Source organism: Oncorhynchus mykiss, chromosome 7, assembly GCF_013265735.2.
Source record: "Oncorhynchus mykiss isolate Arlee chromosome 7, USDA_OmykA_1.1, whole genome shotgun sequence".
In the NCBI taxonomy this organism is placed as follows: Eukaryota; Metazoa; Chordata; class Actinopteri; order Salmoniformes; family Salmonidae; genus Oncorhynchus; species Oncorhynchus mykiss.
In genome coordinates, this window is record NC_048571.1 from 87,797,480 (window position 1) to 87,814,755 (window position 17,276).

Sequence of the window (17,276 nt, forward strand, 5' to 3'; positions counted from 1 at the left end):
AGGATATCATTCCAAACAAGAAGTACTTCGATTGGCATCAGGTAGACGGGACCACGTGACATGAATTAAAACGGTATCTTACCTATGGAAACGAGTCGGATATTCTCCCGGTCCAAGAACTCCAGCGCCACGGACACGTTCTCGAGTTTCATCTGGCGGAAAGTAGGTCTAGCATGATACTTTCGGTACATCTTCTTCTGGCTCAGTACCTCCAGCAGGGCGATGAGCCGCAGCCCGTCGCTCAGGTCCAACTGTAAGTCGGCTATCCTCTTGTTCACACACTTTAAGTGCTCGTTGCACCAGCGAGTAAAAGTGTTTTGTTGGATTTTCTTCCATGGCGCGTCGTCTGCCAAGTCTTTCTCTGTAACCGGCATCTCGTTAACGGGTTTTCCCCCCCGCTTTCTTTCTTCGATAGTTTGGAGTTGTAGTCTTGCGTTCCTGTCGCTGGCTCCGCTGCGTTTGAACTGTTCAGTGTCCTGCGGTCCAGAGTCTTTCACCGCTCTGTGGCCTTACGCATGCGCACTGCTCTTTATCCCTGTAACGACTTCAACTTCCGATGACGACACTTTCACTGTTTGGCTCCTCTTCCGGTCCTGCCCTAATTTATTACCTGTCATCTCACAGGTATAATCAATCAACTGTCATACTTTTCAGGTGTGTAGGCTACTCCTTGTAGATAAACGACAGTTCTCGAAAACCTCTATGAACACATCGTTCTCTTCCTCTTCTTGCTGCACTAAGTTCCACAGATTCAATTTGGGTGTAATTTAAACCATTCGAGGTTCTGTATCTGATAAGGTGTTAATTTATCAGATTTATTACCAAATTAGTTCCACTGACATGATATCTAAACAAATCATCATTTTAAAGTGTTACTTTTGGACATAACCATTATGAATGGCCTCGTGGATTTAAAGGGAGGTATAATATTTATTTATATTTGTTATATTAAACCTTTATTTAAACAGGGAGTCACATTGAGATTACAAATATATTTTACAAGAGAGCAGTGAAAACACAATAACAAAACAAAATACACATATTTAATAAAAGCAAATCACATTCAACTACATAGCGGTCCACAGTCAATGACATTGACTGCACAGGACCACACCTTATAGTACAAGTCCTGACCTCACATCAACCATCCAACCCCCCCCCCCCCCCCGAGTGTAGATGTGTCTCTATGGCAACCACAGTTTTGATTATTTTAGATTCTGTGGTGTAACGGATCAATGCGTGATCTCTGGTGATTCACAGGGTGGTACTACACACACACACACACAGGGTGGTTCTACACACACACACACACACACAGGGTGGTTCAACACACACACACACACACACACACACACACACACACACACACACACACACACACACAGGGTGGTTCTACATTGCATCACAACTTCTTGCAGAGACACATTGCCACGCCTGCAGCCTAGCGAGTGACAGCTGTTGAGTTCAACTCTGTTTCACGAACCTACATTTATGTTGCGATGTCAAGGCTTTATGACAGATTTATGTTGATCGTTGAAGAGTTTATAGAGATAAAGAAATGTTTCATCCCCCAGGCTTTACTTTACCAATCAAAGCTTCTGTGTGTGTGTGTAACACCACCAATTCTTCCCAACAAACATTCCTGGTGTGTGAGTGTCAATGTACATTTCCTGTCCCTGTATACTTGTCTTTGTTCTCACAGTCCAGTGACGTATAGTTTGGCTCCCTGAGATGTAAAGAGAACCTGCCAGAATGATGTGGTCACTATGACCCAAACCTGTTGTTCTCTGGGTCACCTCTACATGATGTGATCACTATGACCCAAACCTGTTGTTCTCTGGGTCACCTCTACATGATGTGGTCACTATGATCCAAACCTGTTGTTCTCTGGGTCACCTCTACATGGCCGACCCCCTATCTGTCTGAATGTCTGTCTGTCTCCCTCCCCCTCAGTCTGTCAGTCCGTCTCCCTCCCCCTCAGTCTGTCAGTCCGTCTCCCTCCCCCTCTGTCTGTCAGTCTGTCTCCCTCAGTCTGTCTGTCTCTCTCCCCCTCAGTCTGTCTGTCCGTCTCTCTCCCCCTCAGTCTGTCTGTCCGTCTCACTCCCCCTCAGTCTGTCTGTCCGTCTCACTCCCCCTCAGTCTGTCTCCCTCCCCCTCAGTCTGTCTGTCTCCCTCCCCCTCAGTCTGTCTGTCTCCCTCCCCCTCAGTCTGTCTGTCTCCCTCCCCCTCAGTCTGTCTCCCTCAGTCTGTCTGTCTCCCTCCCCCTCAGTCTGTCAGTCCGTCCCCCTCAGTCTGTCTGTCTCCCTCCCCCTCAGTCTGTCTGTCTCCCTCCCCCTCAGTCTGACTGTCTCCCTCCCGCTCAGTCTGTCTGTCTCCCTCCCCCTCAGTCTGTCAGTCCGTCTCCCTCCCCCTCAGTCTGTCTCCCTCCCCCTCAGTCTGTCTGTCTCCCTCCCCCTCAGTCTGTCTGTCTCCCTCCCCCTCAGTCTGTCTGTCTGTCTCCTTCCCCCTCGGTCTGTCTGTCCGTCTCCCTCCCCTTCAGTCTGTCTGTCTGTCTCCCTCCATCTCAGTCTGTCTATCTGTCTCACTCCCCCTCAGTCTATTTGTCTGTCTGTCTCCCTCTCAGTCTATTTGTCTGTCTGTCTCCCTCTCTTTTCTTCCTGTGTCTCTCTTTCTTCCTGTGTCTCTCTTTCTTCCCGTGTCTCTCTTTCTTCCTGTGTCTCTTTCTTCCTGTGTCTCTTTCTGTCTCTGTCCCTCTTGTCTTTCTGTCTCTCTCCATGTCTCAATGAACATGGCCATTTGTGCCCACATCAAAGACAATTCAGTGCATGATGCCTCTGTTCTGTGTCCCTCCAGGAGATCAGTCCCTCTCTCTCTCGTTTTCTCTCCGTCTGTCTAGACTCATCCTTCACTGACTCACTCACCACAAGATAACAACGTCACTGTCTGGCTCACCTCAGGGCCTGATGACAAACTGACTGTCCTATCATTTAACAGTAATCACACTACACACATCATCAGCTCATCCACCTGCTTAGCTAAACCAGAGTAGACAGAGTGACTGCATGGCTAGTCTGGGTCACTCTGCTTCTCTTCCTGCTGTGTTCTGTAGTCCTGAGAGCAGCTTGAGCTATTCATTAAAGTCATGTCTGTGTCAGAAATGGCACCCTAGTGCCATAGTCTGAAGTAGTGCCCTATATAGGGAAAAGGGTGCCATTTCAGATTCACATTACTGCATAGGCTGTGAACATCACCTTAGTTCTGCCAGTGGTGTCGTGTAACTTAAAGCTGGCTGAGGGAATCAGGATCACAGAGAGCTGGCTGAGGGAATCAGGATCACTGAGAGCTGGCTGAGGGAATCAGGATCACAGAGAGCTGGCTGAGGGAATCAGGATCACAGAGAGCTGGCTGAGGGAATCAGGATCACAGAGAGCTGGCTGAGGGAATCAGGATCACTGAGAGCTGGCTGAGGGAATCAGGATCACTGAGAGCTGGCTGAGGGAATCAGGATCACTGAGAGCTGGCTGAGGGAATCAGGATCACAGAGAGCTGGCTGAGGGAATCAGGATCACAGAGAGCTGGCTAAGGGAATCAGGATCACAGAGAGCTGGCTGAGGGAATCAGGATCACAGAGAGCTGGCTGAGGGAATCAGGATCACAGAGAGCTGGCTGAGGGAATCAGGATCACAGAGAGCTGGCTGAGGGAATCAGGATCACAGAGAGCTGGCTGAGGGAATCAGGATTACAGAGAGCTGGCTGAGGGAATCAGGATCACAGAGAGCTGGCTGAGGGAATCAGGATTACAGAGAGCTGGCTGAGGGAATCAGGATCACAGAGAGCTGGCTGAGGGAATCAGGAGCACAGAGAGCTGGCTGAGGGAATCAGGATCACTGAGAGCTGGCTGAGGGAATCAGGATCACAGAGAGCTGGCTGAGGGAATCAGGATCACAGAGAGCTGGCTGAGGGAATCAGGATCACAGAGAGCTGGCTGAGGGAATCAGGATCACAGAGAGCTGGCTGAGGGAATCAGGATCACAGAGAGCTGGCTGAGGGAATCAGGATCACTGTGTTCCACAACAGTTGGTGTGTTAAAACTGTAGTTGATGATTGTTAAGCATTTTCACTCAACACGTACACATATTTTGCAGATGTTATTGCAGGCCCAGCGAAATGCTTATGTTTATAGCTTTAGTAATATCTAACAATACATACAAATCCCCCAAAAATGTATTAAGAAAAAAATCTAGAAATATCAGAACAAGCAATGTCAGAATGCAGAATATATACAGTTCAAGTCAAAAGTTTGGATACACCTAGTCATTCAAGGGTTTTTCTTTATTTTTGTTACTTCCTACATTGTATAATAATCGTGAAGACATCAACACTATGAAATAACACATATGGAATCATATAGTAACCAAAAAAGTGTTTAAAACATGTTTTATGTTTGAGATTCTTCCAAGTAGCCACTCTTTGTGCAAAGCTGTCATCAAGGCACTCTTGGCATCCTCTCAACCAGCTTCATGGGGTAGTCACCTGGAATGCATTGCAATTAACAGGTGTGACTTGTTAAACGTTAATTTGTGGAATTTCTTTCCTTCTTAATGCGTTTGAGCCAATCAGTTGTGTTGTGATAGGGTAGGGATGGTATACAGAAGATAGTCCTATTTGGTAAAAGACCAAGTCCATATTATGGCAAGAACAGCTCAAATAAGCAAAGAGAAATGACAGTCCATCATTACTTTAAGACATGAAGGTCAGTTAATACAGAACATTTCAAGAACTTTGAATGTTTCTTCAAGTGCAGTCGCAAAAACCATCAAGTGCTGTGATTAAACTGTCTCTCATGAGGACAGCCACAGGAAAGGTAGACCCAGAGTAAACTCTGCTGCAGAGTAGAGTTCATTAGAGTAACCAGCCTCTGAAATTGCAGCCCAAATAAATGCTTCACAGAGTTCAGTAACAGACACATCTCAACATCAACTGTTCAGAGGAGACTGGGTGAATCAGGTCTTCATGGTCGTATTGCTGTAAAGAAACCACTACTAAAGGACACCAATAATAAGAAGAGTCTTGCTTGGGCAGAAACACGAGTAATGGACATGAGACTGGTGGAAATCTGTCCTTTTGGTCTGATGAGTCCAAATTGTAGATTTTTGGTGCCAACCGCCGTGTCTTTGTGAGACACAGAGTAGGTGAACGGATGATCTCCGCATGTGTGGTTCCCCCCGTGAAGCATGGAGGAAGAGGTGTAATGGTGTGGGGGTGCTTTGCTGGTGACACTGTCTGTGTTTTATTTAGAATTCAAGGCACACTTAACGTGCATGGCTGCCACAGCATTCTGCAGTGATACACCATCACATCTGGTTTGCGCTTAGTGGGACGATCATTTGTTTTTCAACAGGACAATGACCCAACACACCTCTAGGCTGTCTAAGGGCTATTTGACCAAGAAGGAGAGTGATGGAGTGCTGCATCAGATGACTTGGCCCCCACAATCACCCGAACTCAACCCAATTGAGATGGTTTGGGATGAGTTGGACAGCAGAGTGAAGGAAAAGCAGCCAACAAGTGCTCAGCATATGTGGGAACTCCTTCAAGACTGTTGGAAAAGCATTCCAGGTGAAGCTGGTTAAGAGAATGCCAAGAGTGTGCAAAGCTGTCAAAGGCAAAGGGTGGCTACTTTGAAGAATCTCAAATCTCATATTTTTATTTGTTTAACACTTTTTTTGGTTACTACATGATTCTGATTCAGAGGGGTTAAATGCAGAAGACACACCTCTCTGATTCAGAGGGGTGGAGTTAAATGCAGAAGACACACCTCTCTGATTCAGAGGGGTTGGGGGTTAAATGCAGAAGACACACCTCTCTGATTCAGAGGGGAGGGGTTAAATGCAGAAGACACACCTCTCTGATTCAGAGGGGTTAAGTGCAGAAGACACACCTCTCTGATTCAGAGGGGAGGGGTTAAGTGCAGAAGATACACCTCTCTGATTCAGAGGGTTAAATGCAGAAGACACACCTCTCTGATTCAGAGGGGTTAAATGCAGAAGACACACCTCTCTGATTCAGAGGGGTTAAATGCAGAAGACACACCTCTCTGATTCAGAGGGGTTAAATGCAGAAGACACACCTCTCTGATTCAGAGGGGTTGGGGTTAAATGCAGAAGACACACCTCTCTGATTCAGAGGGGTTGGGGGTTAAATGCAGAAGACACACCTCTCTGATTCAGAGGGGTTAAATGCAGAAGACACACCTCTCTGATTCAGAGGGGTTAAATGCAGAAGACACACCTCTCTGATTCAGAGGGGTGGGGTTAAATGCAGAAGACACACCTCTCTGATTCAGAGGGGTGGGGTTAAATGCAGAAGACACACCTCTCTGATTCAGAGGGGAGGGGTTAAATGCAGAAGACACATTTCAGTTGAATGCATTCAGTTGTACAACTGACTAGGTCTCCCCCCTTTCCATGTGTGTTATTTCATAGTTTTGCTGTCTTCACCATAATTCCACAATGTAGAAAATAGTACAAATAAAGAGAAACCCTTGAATGAGTAGGCATGTCCAAACTTTTGACTGGTACGATATATATACAGTGAGCACCATAATTCATCGGACAGTTAAGACTGTCAGCTTTAATTTGAGGGTATTTTCATACATATCGGATGAACCGTTTAGAAATGAAGCGTTTAGAAATGAACCATATAGAAAGCTTTTGTACATAGTCACCCCATTTTTGGGCATCAAAAAACATTGGACAGTTTATCAATTAGAATAAAGTAATCATTGTTAATATTTGGTCGCATATCCTTTGCATGCAATGACTGCTTGAAGTCTGCGATGCATCGACATCACCAGACGCTGGGTATCTTCCCTGACGATGCTCTGCCAGGCCTGTAACGTCACCAGACGCTGGGTATCTTCCCTGGCGGTGCACTGCCAGGCCTGTAACGTCACCAGACGCTGGGTATCTTCCCTGGCGATGCTCTGCCAGGCCTGTAACGTCACCAGACGCTGGGTATCTTCCCTGGCGATGCTCTGCCAGGCCTGTAACGTCACCAGACGCTGGGTATCTTCCCTGGCGATGCTCTGCCAGGCCTGTAACGTCACCAGACGCTGGGTATCTTCCCTGGCGATGCTCTGCCAGGCCTGTAACGTCACCAGACGCTGGGTATCTTCCCTGGCGATGCTCTGCCAGGCCTGTAACGTCACCAGACGCTGGGTATCTTCCCTGGCGATGCTCTGCCAGGCCTGTAACGTCACCAGACGCTGGGTATCTTCCCTGACGATGCTCTGCCAGGCCTGTAACGTCACCAGACGCTGGGTATCTTCCCTGGCGGTGCTCTGCCAGGCCTGTAACGTCACCAGACGCTGGGTATCTTCCCTGTACTGCAGTACTGGGACAGTGAAAACGTTGTTGATGTTTTGGTTCTGCACTCCAGGATTTGAAACGATACAATGACTATGAGGTCACAGTGCAGACAAATCAGCTTTAATTTGAGGGTATTTTAATCCACATCAGGTGAACCGGGTAGAAATTACAGCACCTTTTTTTGTTCATCCATTTTAAGTGATCAAAGGTATTGGGGCGATATTCACTTGCGGTGTTAAAGTACAGAGCACCTACTGATTAAGACTCTCTTGAGTCTCGTTGGCTGCATTTGCTGTTTGTTTTGGGTTGCTGTGTTGATGATATTGTGCCCAGTAGAAATGAATGATAAATAATATATTGTCATTTTGGAAGTCACTTTTATTGTAAATAGAAATGATATTCCTTTATAAACACTAATACATTACATGTGGATGCTACCATGATTTAGGATAATCCTGGATGAAGCGTGTATAATGATGAGTGAGAAAGATAGACACACGAATATCATACCCTACCAAAAAATGCTAACCTCCCCTGTTATTGTAATGGTGAGAGGTTAGCATGTCTTGGGGGTATGATATAAAATGCTAACCTCCCCTGTTATTGTAATGGTTAGAGGTTAGCATGTCTTGGGTGTATGATATTAAATGCTAACCTCCCCTGTTATTATAATGGTGAGAGGTTAGCATGTCTTGGGGGTATGATATAAAATGCTAACCTCCCCTGTTATTGTAATGGTGAGAGGTTAGCATGTCATGGGGGTATGATATAAAATGCTAACCTCCCCTGTTATTGTAATGAGAGGTTAGCATGTCTTGGGGTATGATATAAAATGCTAACCTCCCCTGTTATTGTAATGGTGAGAGGTTAGCATGTCTTGGGGGTATGATATAAAATGCTAACCTCCCCTGTTATTGTAATGAGAGGTTAGCATGTCTTGGGTGTATGATATAAAATGCTAACCTCCCCTGTTATTGTAATGGTGAGAGGTTAGTATGTCTTGGGGGTATGATATAAAATGCTAACCTCCCCTGTTATTGTAATGGTGAGAGGTTAGCATGTCTTGGGGGTATGATATAAAATGCTAACCTCCCCTGTTATTGTAATGGTGAGAGGTTAGCATGTCTTGGGGGTATGATATAAAATGCTAACCTCACCTGTTATTGTAATGGTGAGAGGTTAGCATGTCTTGGGGGTATGATATAAAATGCTAACCTCCCCTGTTATTGTAATGAGAGGTTAGCATGTCTTGGGGTTATGATATAAAATGCTAACCTCCCCTGTTATTGTAATGGTGTGAGGTTAGCATGTCTATAGACAGTAGTTATATAGGATGGTGTGTATGTACAGTATAGACAGTATATGAATAGAAAAGGTGTGGACAGCAGTAGTTTATATAGGATGAACTAGAATACAGTATATACATATGAAGTGGACAGCAGTAGTTATATAGGATGAACTACTGACACAACCCCTCACACTAGACTACTGATATAACCCCTCACACTAGACTACTGATATAACCCCTCACACTAGACTACTGATATAACCCCTCACGCTAGACCACTGATATAACCCCTCACACTAGACTACTGATATAACCCCTCACACTAGACTACTGATATAACCCCTCACACTAGACTACTGATATAACCCCTCACGCTAGACCACTGATATAACCCCTCACACTAGACTACTGATATAACCCCTCCCGCTAGACTACTGATATAACCCCTCACGCTAGACTACTGATATAACCCCTCACACTAGACTACTGATATAACCCCTCACACTAGACTACTGATATAACCCCTCACGCTAGACTACTGATATAACCCCTCACACTAGACTACTGATATAACCCCTCACACTAGACTACTGATATAACCCCTCACACTAGACTACTGATATAACCCCTCACGCTAGACCACTGATATAACCCCTCACACTAGACTACTGATATAACCCCTCCCGCTAGACTACTGATATAACCCCTCACGCTAGACTACTGATATAACCCCTCACACTAGACTACTGATATAACCCCTCACACTAGACTACTGATATAACCCCTCACGCTAGACTACTGATATAACCCCTCACACTAGACTACTGATATAACCCCTCACACTAGACTACTGATATAACCCCTCACACTAGACTACTGATATAACCCCTCACACTAGACTACTGATATAACCCCTCACACTAGACTACTGATATAACCCCTCACACTAGACTACTGCTATAACCCCTCACACTAGACTACTGATATAACCCCTCACACTAGACTACTGATATAACCCCTCCCACTAGACTACTGATATAACCCCTCCCACTAGACTACTGACATAACCCCTCCCACTAGACTACTGACATAACCCCTCCCACTAGACTACTGACATAACCCCTCCCACTAGACTACTGATATAACCCCTCCCACTAGACTACTGTAACACTGTCTCCCCTCGTCTCATTGGTTCCCCAATAGAGAGATTATGCTGAGCAGGTGAAAATTCTAAAATGTTTGGAGTTTTGTAGTTCAGATGATTTGTTTGCAATATGTTGAACTACAGGCTAAGAGAGCTTCGTCTACTGTTTATTCTGGGTTTATTTAAATACTGTGAATAAAACAACATATTTGGTGAGAACCACCAGTAGTCTACATTGGGTGGACAGTTTTCAATTACAGCATTATTGAATCTGCAGTTATTCTTCTGTTTATTCTGTTACCAATAAGATTTACATGTTAATAGTATCTTCTGATTACAATTATTAACTAAATGCAATCTATTGACTTCCAAAATGTAAGTAGGGATATCTAGCTGTCTGATAACACATTCTGATGAAATAGCTTGTCCTGCACTTTGTAAAAACCCAGAATGCATTGAGTGAATGTTGGAAAGATATCTTGATTCCTTTCTTAACATAATGTGAATGCAAACAGGACTCGGACCACAACATGGGTGAAGTGAACTGGCAAAAGAGTCCTCATTCAAAGTCAGGGCAGTGGGAATACAAAGAGTTATTTTGGTCATTTAAAGAGGACTGGGATCGGTTCTTTACAGGAGGACTGGGATCGGTTCTTTACAGGAGGACTGGGATCGGTTATTTACGGGAGGACTGGGATCGGTTCTTTACAGGAGGACTGGGATCGGTTATTTACGGGAGGACTGGGATCGGTTCTTTACGGGAGGACTGGGATCGGTTCTTTACGGGAGGACTGGGATCGGTTCTTTACAGGAGGACTGGGATCGGTTCTTTACGGGAGGACTGGGATCGGTTATTTACGGGAGGACTGGGATCGGTTCTTTACAGGAGGACTGGGATCGGTTCTTTACGGGAGGACTGGGATCGGTTCTTTACAGGAGGACTGGGATCGGTTCTTTACAGGAGGACTGGGATCAGTTCTTTACGGGAGGACTGGGATCGGTTATTTACGGGAGGACTGGGATCAGTTATTTACGGGAGGACTGGGATCGGTTCTTTACAGGAGGACTGGGATCGGTTCTTTACAGGAGGACTGGGATCGGTTCTTTAAAAGAAGGACTGAGCGGTTCTTTAAAAGAGGAATGAGCGGTTCTTTAAAAGAAGGACTGAGCGGTTCTTTAAAAGAGGAATGAGCGGTTCTTTAAAAGAGGAATGAGCGGTTCTTTAAAAGAGGAATGAGCGGTTCTTTAAAAGAGGAATGAGCGGTTCTTTAGAAGGACTGATCGGTTCTTTAAAAGGACTGAGCGGTTCTTTAAAAGAAGGACTGATCGGTTCTTTAAAAGGACTGATCGGTTCTTTAAAAGGACTGAGCGGTTCTTTAAAAGAAGGACTGATCGGTTCTTTAAAAGGACTGAGCGGTTCTTTAAAAGTGGAATGAGCGGTTCTTTAAAAGGACTGATCGGTTCTTTAAAAGGACTGAGCGGTTCTTTAAAAGAAGGACTGATCGGTTCTTTAAAAGAGGACTGAGCGGTTCTTTAAAAGAAGGACTGAGCGGTTCTTTAAAAGAGGAATGAGCGGTTCTTTAAAAGAGGAATGAGCGGTTCTTTAAAAGAGGAATGAGTGGTTCTTTAAAAGAGGAATGAGCGGTTCTTTAAAAGAAGGACTGAGCGGTTCTTTAAAAGAGGACTGAGCGGTTCTTTAAAAGAGGACTGAGCGGTTCTTTAAAAGAGGAATGAGCGGTTCTTTAAAAGAGGAATGAGCGGTTCTTTAAAAGAAGGACTGAGCGGTTCTTTAAAAGAGGAATGAGCGGTTCTTTAAAAGAGGAATGAGTGGTTCTTTAAAAGAGGAATGAGCGGTTCTTTAAAAGAAGGACTGAGCGGTTCTTTAAAAGAGGACTGAGCGGTTCTTTAAAAGAGGACTGAGCGGTTCTTTAAAAGAGGAATGAGCGGTTCTTTAAAAGAGGAATGAGCGGTTCTTTAAAAGAAGGACTGAGCTGTTCTTTAAAAGAGGACTGAGCGGTTCTTTAAAAGAGGACTGAGCGGTTCTTTAAAAGAGGACTGAGCGGTTCTTTAAAAGGACTGAGCTGTTCTTTAAAAGAGGACTGAGCGGTTCTTTAAAAGAGGACTGAGCGGTTCTTTAAAAGGACTGAGCTGTTCTTTAAAAGAGGACTGAGCTGTTCTTTAAAAGAGGACTGAGCGGTTCTTTAAAAGAGGACTGAGCGGTTCTTTAAAAGAGGACTGAGCGGTTCTTTAAAAGAGGACTGAGCGGTTCTTTAAAAGAGGACTGAGCGGTTCTTTAAAAGGACTGAGCTGTTCTTTAAAAGAGGACTGAGCGGTTCTTTAAAAGAGGACTGAGCGGTTCTTTAAAAGAGGTGGAGTACCATTGATGGTTGACCTTATAATTGCCTCTGTGACTATTGGAGGGGTTACATTAAATGGATCGCATTTCTCAGACTTATACCAAAATAAGAGGCGGGGCAGTCGCGTTGTTGTTTTTCGATCCCCAGACTGTAGCTTTAAGGGAGGTGTGTCTGGAATTCTGGAGGCCGCAGGGCATTGATATCGCTACAGGGCAGACTGAGGGCGGTGACGGAGAACTTCCTGTTGGATCCACTCAGTGGTCAGGAACAGACAGCTCATCAGTAGTGACAGTGAGCAGGGTTTGCACTTACGTTTTTTTCCTTCTATTGATTCTATTGTGCCAGGCAAGCTCAATCAAGAATTATTTCAGCTCAATCAAGAATTATTTCAGCTCAATCAAACAATATTTCAGATTCTATTTGAACCGAGGTCTGCCTTAAGGGAATGAGGGCGATTGAGCTCATGGAGATGTTAGCGATATCAGAATTTTAACTGTGTGTCTGTACGGCTAAGGGCGTTGATATGGCTACAGGGCTGACTCGGAGGGCGGTGACAGTGTACTTCCTGTCTTCTCCCCTGCTGGCCAGGATCCAGTGGGTCTCGAGTGGTCAGCTCATACAGACAGCTCATCTTAACATCACTACACCTCTCGTTACTAAACCTAGCAATCAGCCTCTCTCATGTTGTTCATTAAAGGGAGCCACATTGATTCTTACATGGCTCTGTGTGTCATATCAGTTGAAGTGCAACATGGGAAACCTCTTTTATGATCCTCATTTTGAATACAAGACATGACTGTCCTCAAAGACGACTTCTGTAATGAGTCGCACTATCAACCAGCAGCAGTGTTTCCTCAGAGGGAAGCCGGACAGGCCTGGGATCACGGTCCTGGGGCAGACAACACTACAGACCCCCCCGAGACAACACTACAGACAGAACCTTCTAGAAAAAACTACAGACCCCCCGAGACAACACTACAGACAGACCTCTCTAGACAACACTACAGACCCCCCCGAGACAACACTACAGACAGACCCTTCTAGACAACACTACAGACAGACCTCTCTAGACAACACTACAGACAGACCCCTCTAGACAACACTACAGACAGACCTCTCTAGACAACACTACAGACAGACCCCTCTAGACAACACTACAGACAGACCCCTCTAGACAACACTACAGACAGACCCCTCTAGACAACACTACAGACAGACCTCTCTAGACAACACTACAGACAGACCCCTCTAGACAACACTACAGACAGACCCCTCTAGACAACACTACAGACAGACCCCTCTAGAGAACACTAGATAGACCCTTTTGGTTCTATAGAGATTAGTGAATGACAGACAGTAGGCTACAGTTAGCATCATCCACTAAGAACAGCATTGATCCAGAACAATACCGGTATTTTGAGTTCTGGATTTAGTGACTAAGTGGACATTAGGGGTCAGGGGTCAAAACCCAGAAGGCTGCTATTGTTGGCAGACCTGATCCATGTGTGTTCATCTTTCATGTCTATTCGTTGTTACTCACACTAACCTGAAGTCAGAGGGCAGTTAAAAAGCCACGTTGTAAATCTGGACGGATCACGAGGCAGCAACGAGCCACGTCGTAAATCTGGACGGATCACGAGGCAGCAACGAGCCACGTCGTAAATCTGGACGGATCACGAGGCAGCAACGAGCCACGTCGTAAATCTGGACGGATCACGAGGCAGCAACGAGCCACGTCGTAAATCTGGACGGATCACGAGGCAGCAACGAGCCACGTCGTAAATCTGGACGGATCACGAGGCAGCAACGAGCCACGTCGTAAATCTGGACGGATCACGAGGCAGCAACGAGCCTCGTTGTAAATCTGGACGGATCACGAGGCAGCAACGAGCCACGTTGTAAATCTGGACGGATCACGAGGCAGCAACGAGCCTCGTTGTAAATCTGGACGGAACACGAGGCAGCAACGAGCCTCGTTGTAAAGCTGGACGGATCACGAGGCAGCAACGAGCCTCGTTGTAAATCTGGACGGATCACGAGGCAGCAACGAGCCACGTTGTAAATCTGGACGGAACACGAGGCAGCAACGAGCCTCGTTGTAAATCTGGACGGAACACGAGGCAGCAACGAGCTGGATTCATGCTGTAAAAATGATTAAGTAATACTTAAAAAAAACAAAAAACTGTCGGTAATAAACTATTTATTAAATCATAACTCCCACATTTCTAAACCATTCGTCATACTCGTCTAAAATGAGCGCTATTTAACACTGACCTAACTAACCCTAAATGCTGACACTGACCTAACTAACCCTAAATGCTGACACTGACCTAACTAACCCTAAATGCTGACACTGACCTAACTAACCCTAAATGCTGACACTGACCTAACTAACCCTAAATGACAGACAAGTCAAAACACATGACTATATGAGTCACAATGACAGACAAGTCAAAAACACATGACTATATGAGTCACAATGACAGACAAGACAACAACACATGACTATATGAGTCACAATGACAGACAAGACAACAACACATGACTATATGAGTCACAACGACAGACAAGACAACAACACATGACTATATGAGTCACAATGACAGACAAGACAACAACACATGACTATATGAGTCACAATGACAGACAAGACAACAACACATGACTATATGAGTCACAACGACAGACAAGACAACAACACATGACTATATGAGTCACAATGACAGACAAGACAACAACACATGACTATATGAGTCACAATGACAGACATGCAGGAAAGTACAGTTGTTTTATGTAACTCATGCACAACACACTACTGCAAATACTTTCATGTACTCCGTAAACTCTAGTATAACGTTCAATTTCTTTACAAGATAGAATTTGAACATCTTAAGGATCGGACCCTTTTTTCTCTCTCAATTTCCGCCTAAAATGACATACCCAAATCTAACTGCCTGTAGCTCAGGACCTACAATGACACACCCAAATCTAACTGCCTGTAGCTCAGGACCTACAATGACATACCCAAATCTGAATTCCTGTAGCTCAGGACCTACAATGACATACCCAAACCTGACTTCCTGTAGCTCAGGACCTACAATGACATCCCCAAATCTGACTTCCTGTAGCTCAGGACCTACAATGACATCCCCAAATCTGACTGCCTGTAGCTCAGGACCTACAATGACATACCCAAATCTGACTTCCTGTAGCTCAGGACCTAAAATGACATACCCAAATCTAACTGCCTGTAGCTCAGGACCTACAATGACATCCCCAAATCTGACTTCCTGTAGCTCAGGACCTACAATGACGTACCCAAATCTGACTTCCTGTAGCTCAGGACCTACAATGACATACCCAAATCTAACTTCCTGTAGCTCAGGACCTACAATGACATCCCCAAATCTGACTTCCTGTAGCTCAGGACCTACAATGACATCCCCAAATCTGACTTCCTGTAGCTCAGGACCTACAATGACGTACCCAAATCTGACTTCCTGTAGCTCAGGACCTACAATGACATACCCAAATCTAACTTCCTGTAGCTCAGGACCTACAATGACATACCCAAATCTGACTTTTATTTTATTGAACAAAACTATGCTATATTTTTATCTCTGGGACCCTCAGGATGACAAATCAGAGCCAGATTGCTGAATGCAAGAACATCATTTACTTTCAGAGGGGAATATATCAAACCAGTTGCTGTGATAAAATTTGTTGTGCACTCTCCTCAAACATTATCATGGTATTATTTCACTGTAATAGCTACTGTAAATTGGACCGTGCAGTTAGATTAACAATAATTGAAGCTTTCTGCCAATATCAGACATGTCTATGTCCTGGGAAATGTTCTTGTTACTTACAACCTCAGGCTAATCACATTAGCCTACGTTAGCTCAACTGTCCCACAGGGGGGGGTGTTAAACAATGTATTAATTGTAAAAAAACAATAATATTAAACATGATAAACGATTTTCTTCTAACAAAATGTTTGAATAAATTGTACAAATAATTCAGTATGATATGATTCAGTAACAATCGTGTAGACATTCTGACCTTCCCTGTGTTGGTTGTATAAACTTCAGTACTTTACCAAACTATACTCAGTTTGTACTCTTCGGTAACTCTTTGAGTAGTCTAATAAAACTGGTGATAAAATGATTTGATGCAAACTATTTTCAGATGACCCAAATTACTGGATTCCCGTTGGTCGGTCAGGAAGTACAAGAATTAAGCTGAATAAAAACATGCATTCTGAGACTTTAATCAGTTTTTATCATGAAACATCTAAATATATGAAAACTAGATGTTAATTATGTGATTATGTTATTAAACTGCAAAGTGGGTGGTGTACATGTTTTATGTACCAATTGATTTTTAGCCAAAAGCGACGACTGAAATAAACCCAAATAACAAAACGCCAACAATGACTGATTAAACTGAAAATGATCGAAACCCACATCCCTATATAGTGCACTAACAGTAGTACACTAGATAGGGAATAGGGTGCCATTTGGGAGGGGCCGAGTGTGTTATCGATAGGCCCACACAGACTCACCCACCCATCCTACAGAAAATCAGCTCAAGCGGCAGGTTGGATGATGTGACCAATATCACTTAGTATCAACTTTTATTTTGTGTTGTCGAGAATGTATATTTACACAAACACACAGTGAACAAACAAACAAAAAAAAGCAGTCCAACATTTAGTTGTTTTGGCTCAAACTCCAGCACACTTTGAAAAGATACAACGCCTGAGGTCAAAGTGCAGACTGTCAGCTTTAAATTTGAGGGTATTTTCATTTAATTCAGCTGAAATTTCTTCACTTTTTGGACGTGGTCCCCTAAAATGGGGGATTGAAAGTATTGGGACAATCTCACTTATATGTGTATTAACGTAGTCAGAAGGTAGTATTTGGTCCCATTATTCCTAGCAGGCAACGACGACATCAAGCTGGTGACGCTACATACCGGATGGATGAATTTGCGGTTCGTTGAGAGGTTAGCATGTCTTGGGGCTATATTTGTGCCTCAACATTTCTCTCATTCAGAATTCATTCAGGATTATCCTAAATCATGGTAGCGTCCACATGAATGTATTAGTATGGAGA

The 17,276-nt window shown here is 44.4% G+C and overlaps 1 protein-coding gene across 2 annotated transcripts in view; it reads right to left on the reverse strand.

Annotated features, from left to right (window-relative positions):
- Positions 1 to 520, reverse strand: part of LOC110528679 (filamin-B) — a 113,439-nt gene extending 112,919 nt beyond the window's left edge. For both annotated transcript variants that reach the window (XM_036984306.1, XM_036984305.1), the window contains exon 1: positions 83 to 520. In XM_036984306.1, coding sequence (XP_036840201.1) covers positions 83 to 374 — 292 coding nt within the window. In that variant the 5' untranslated portion in view covers positions 375 to 520. The remainder of the gene's footprint in view (positions 1 to 82) is intronic.
- Positions 521 to 17,276: the final 16,756 nt, after the last annotated feature.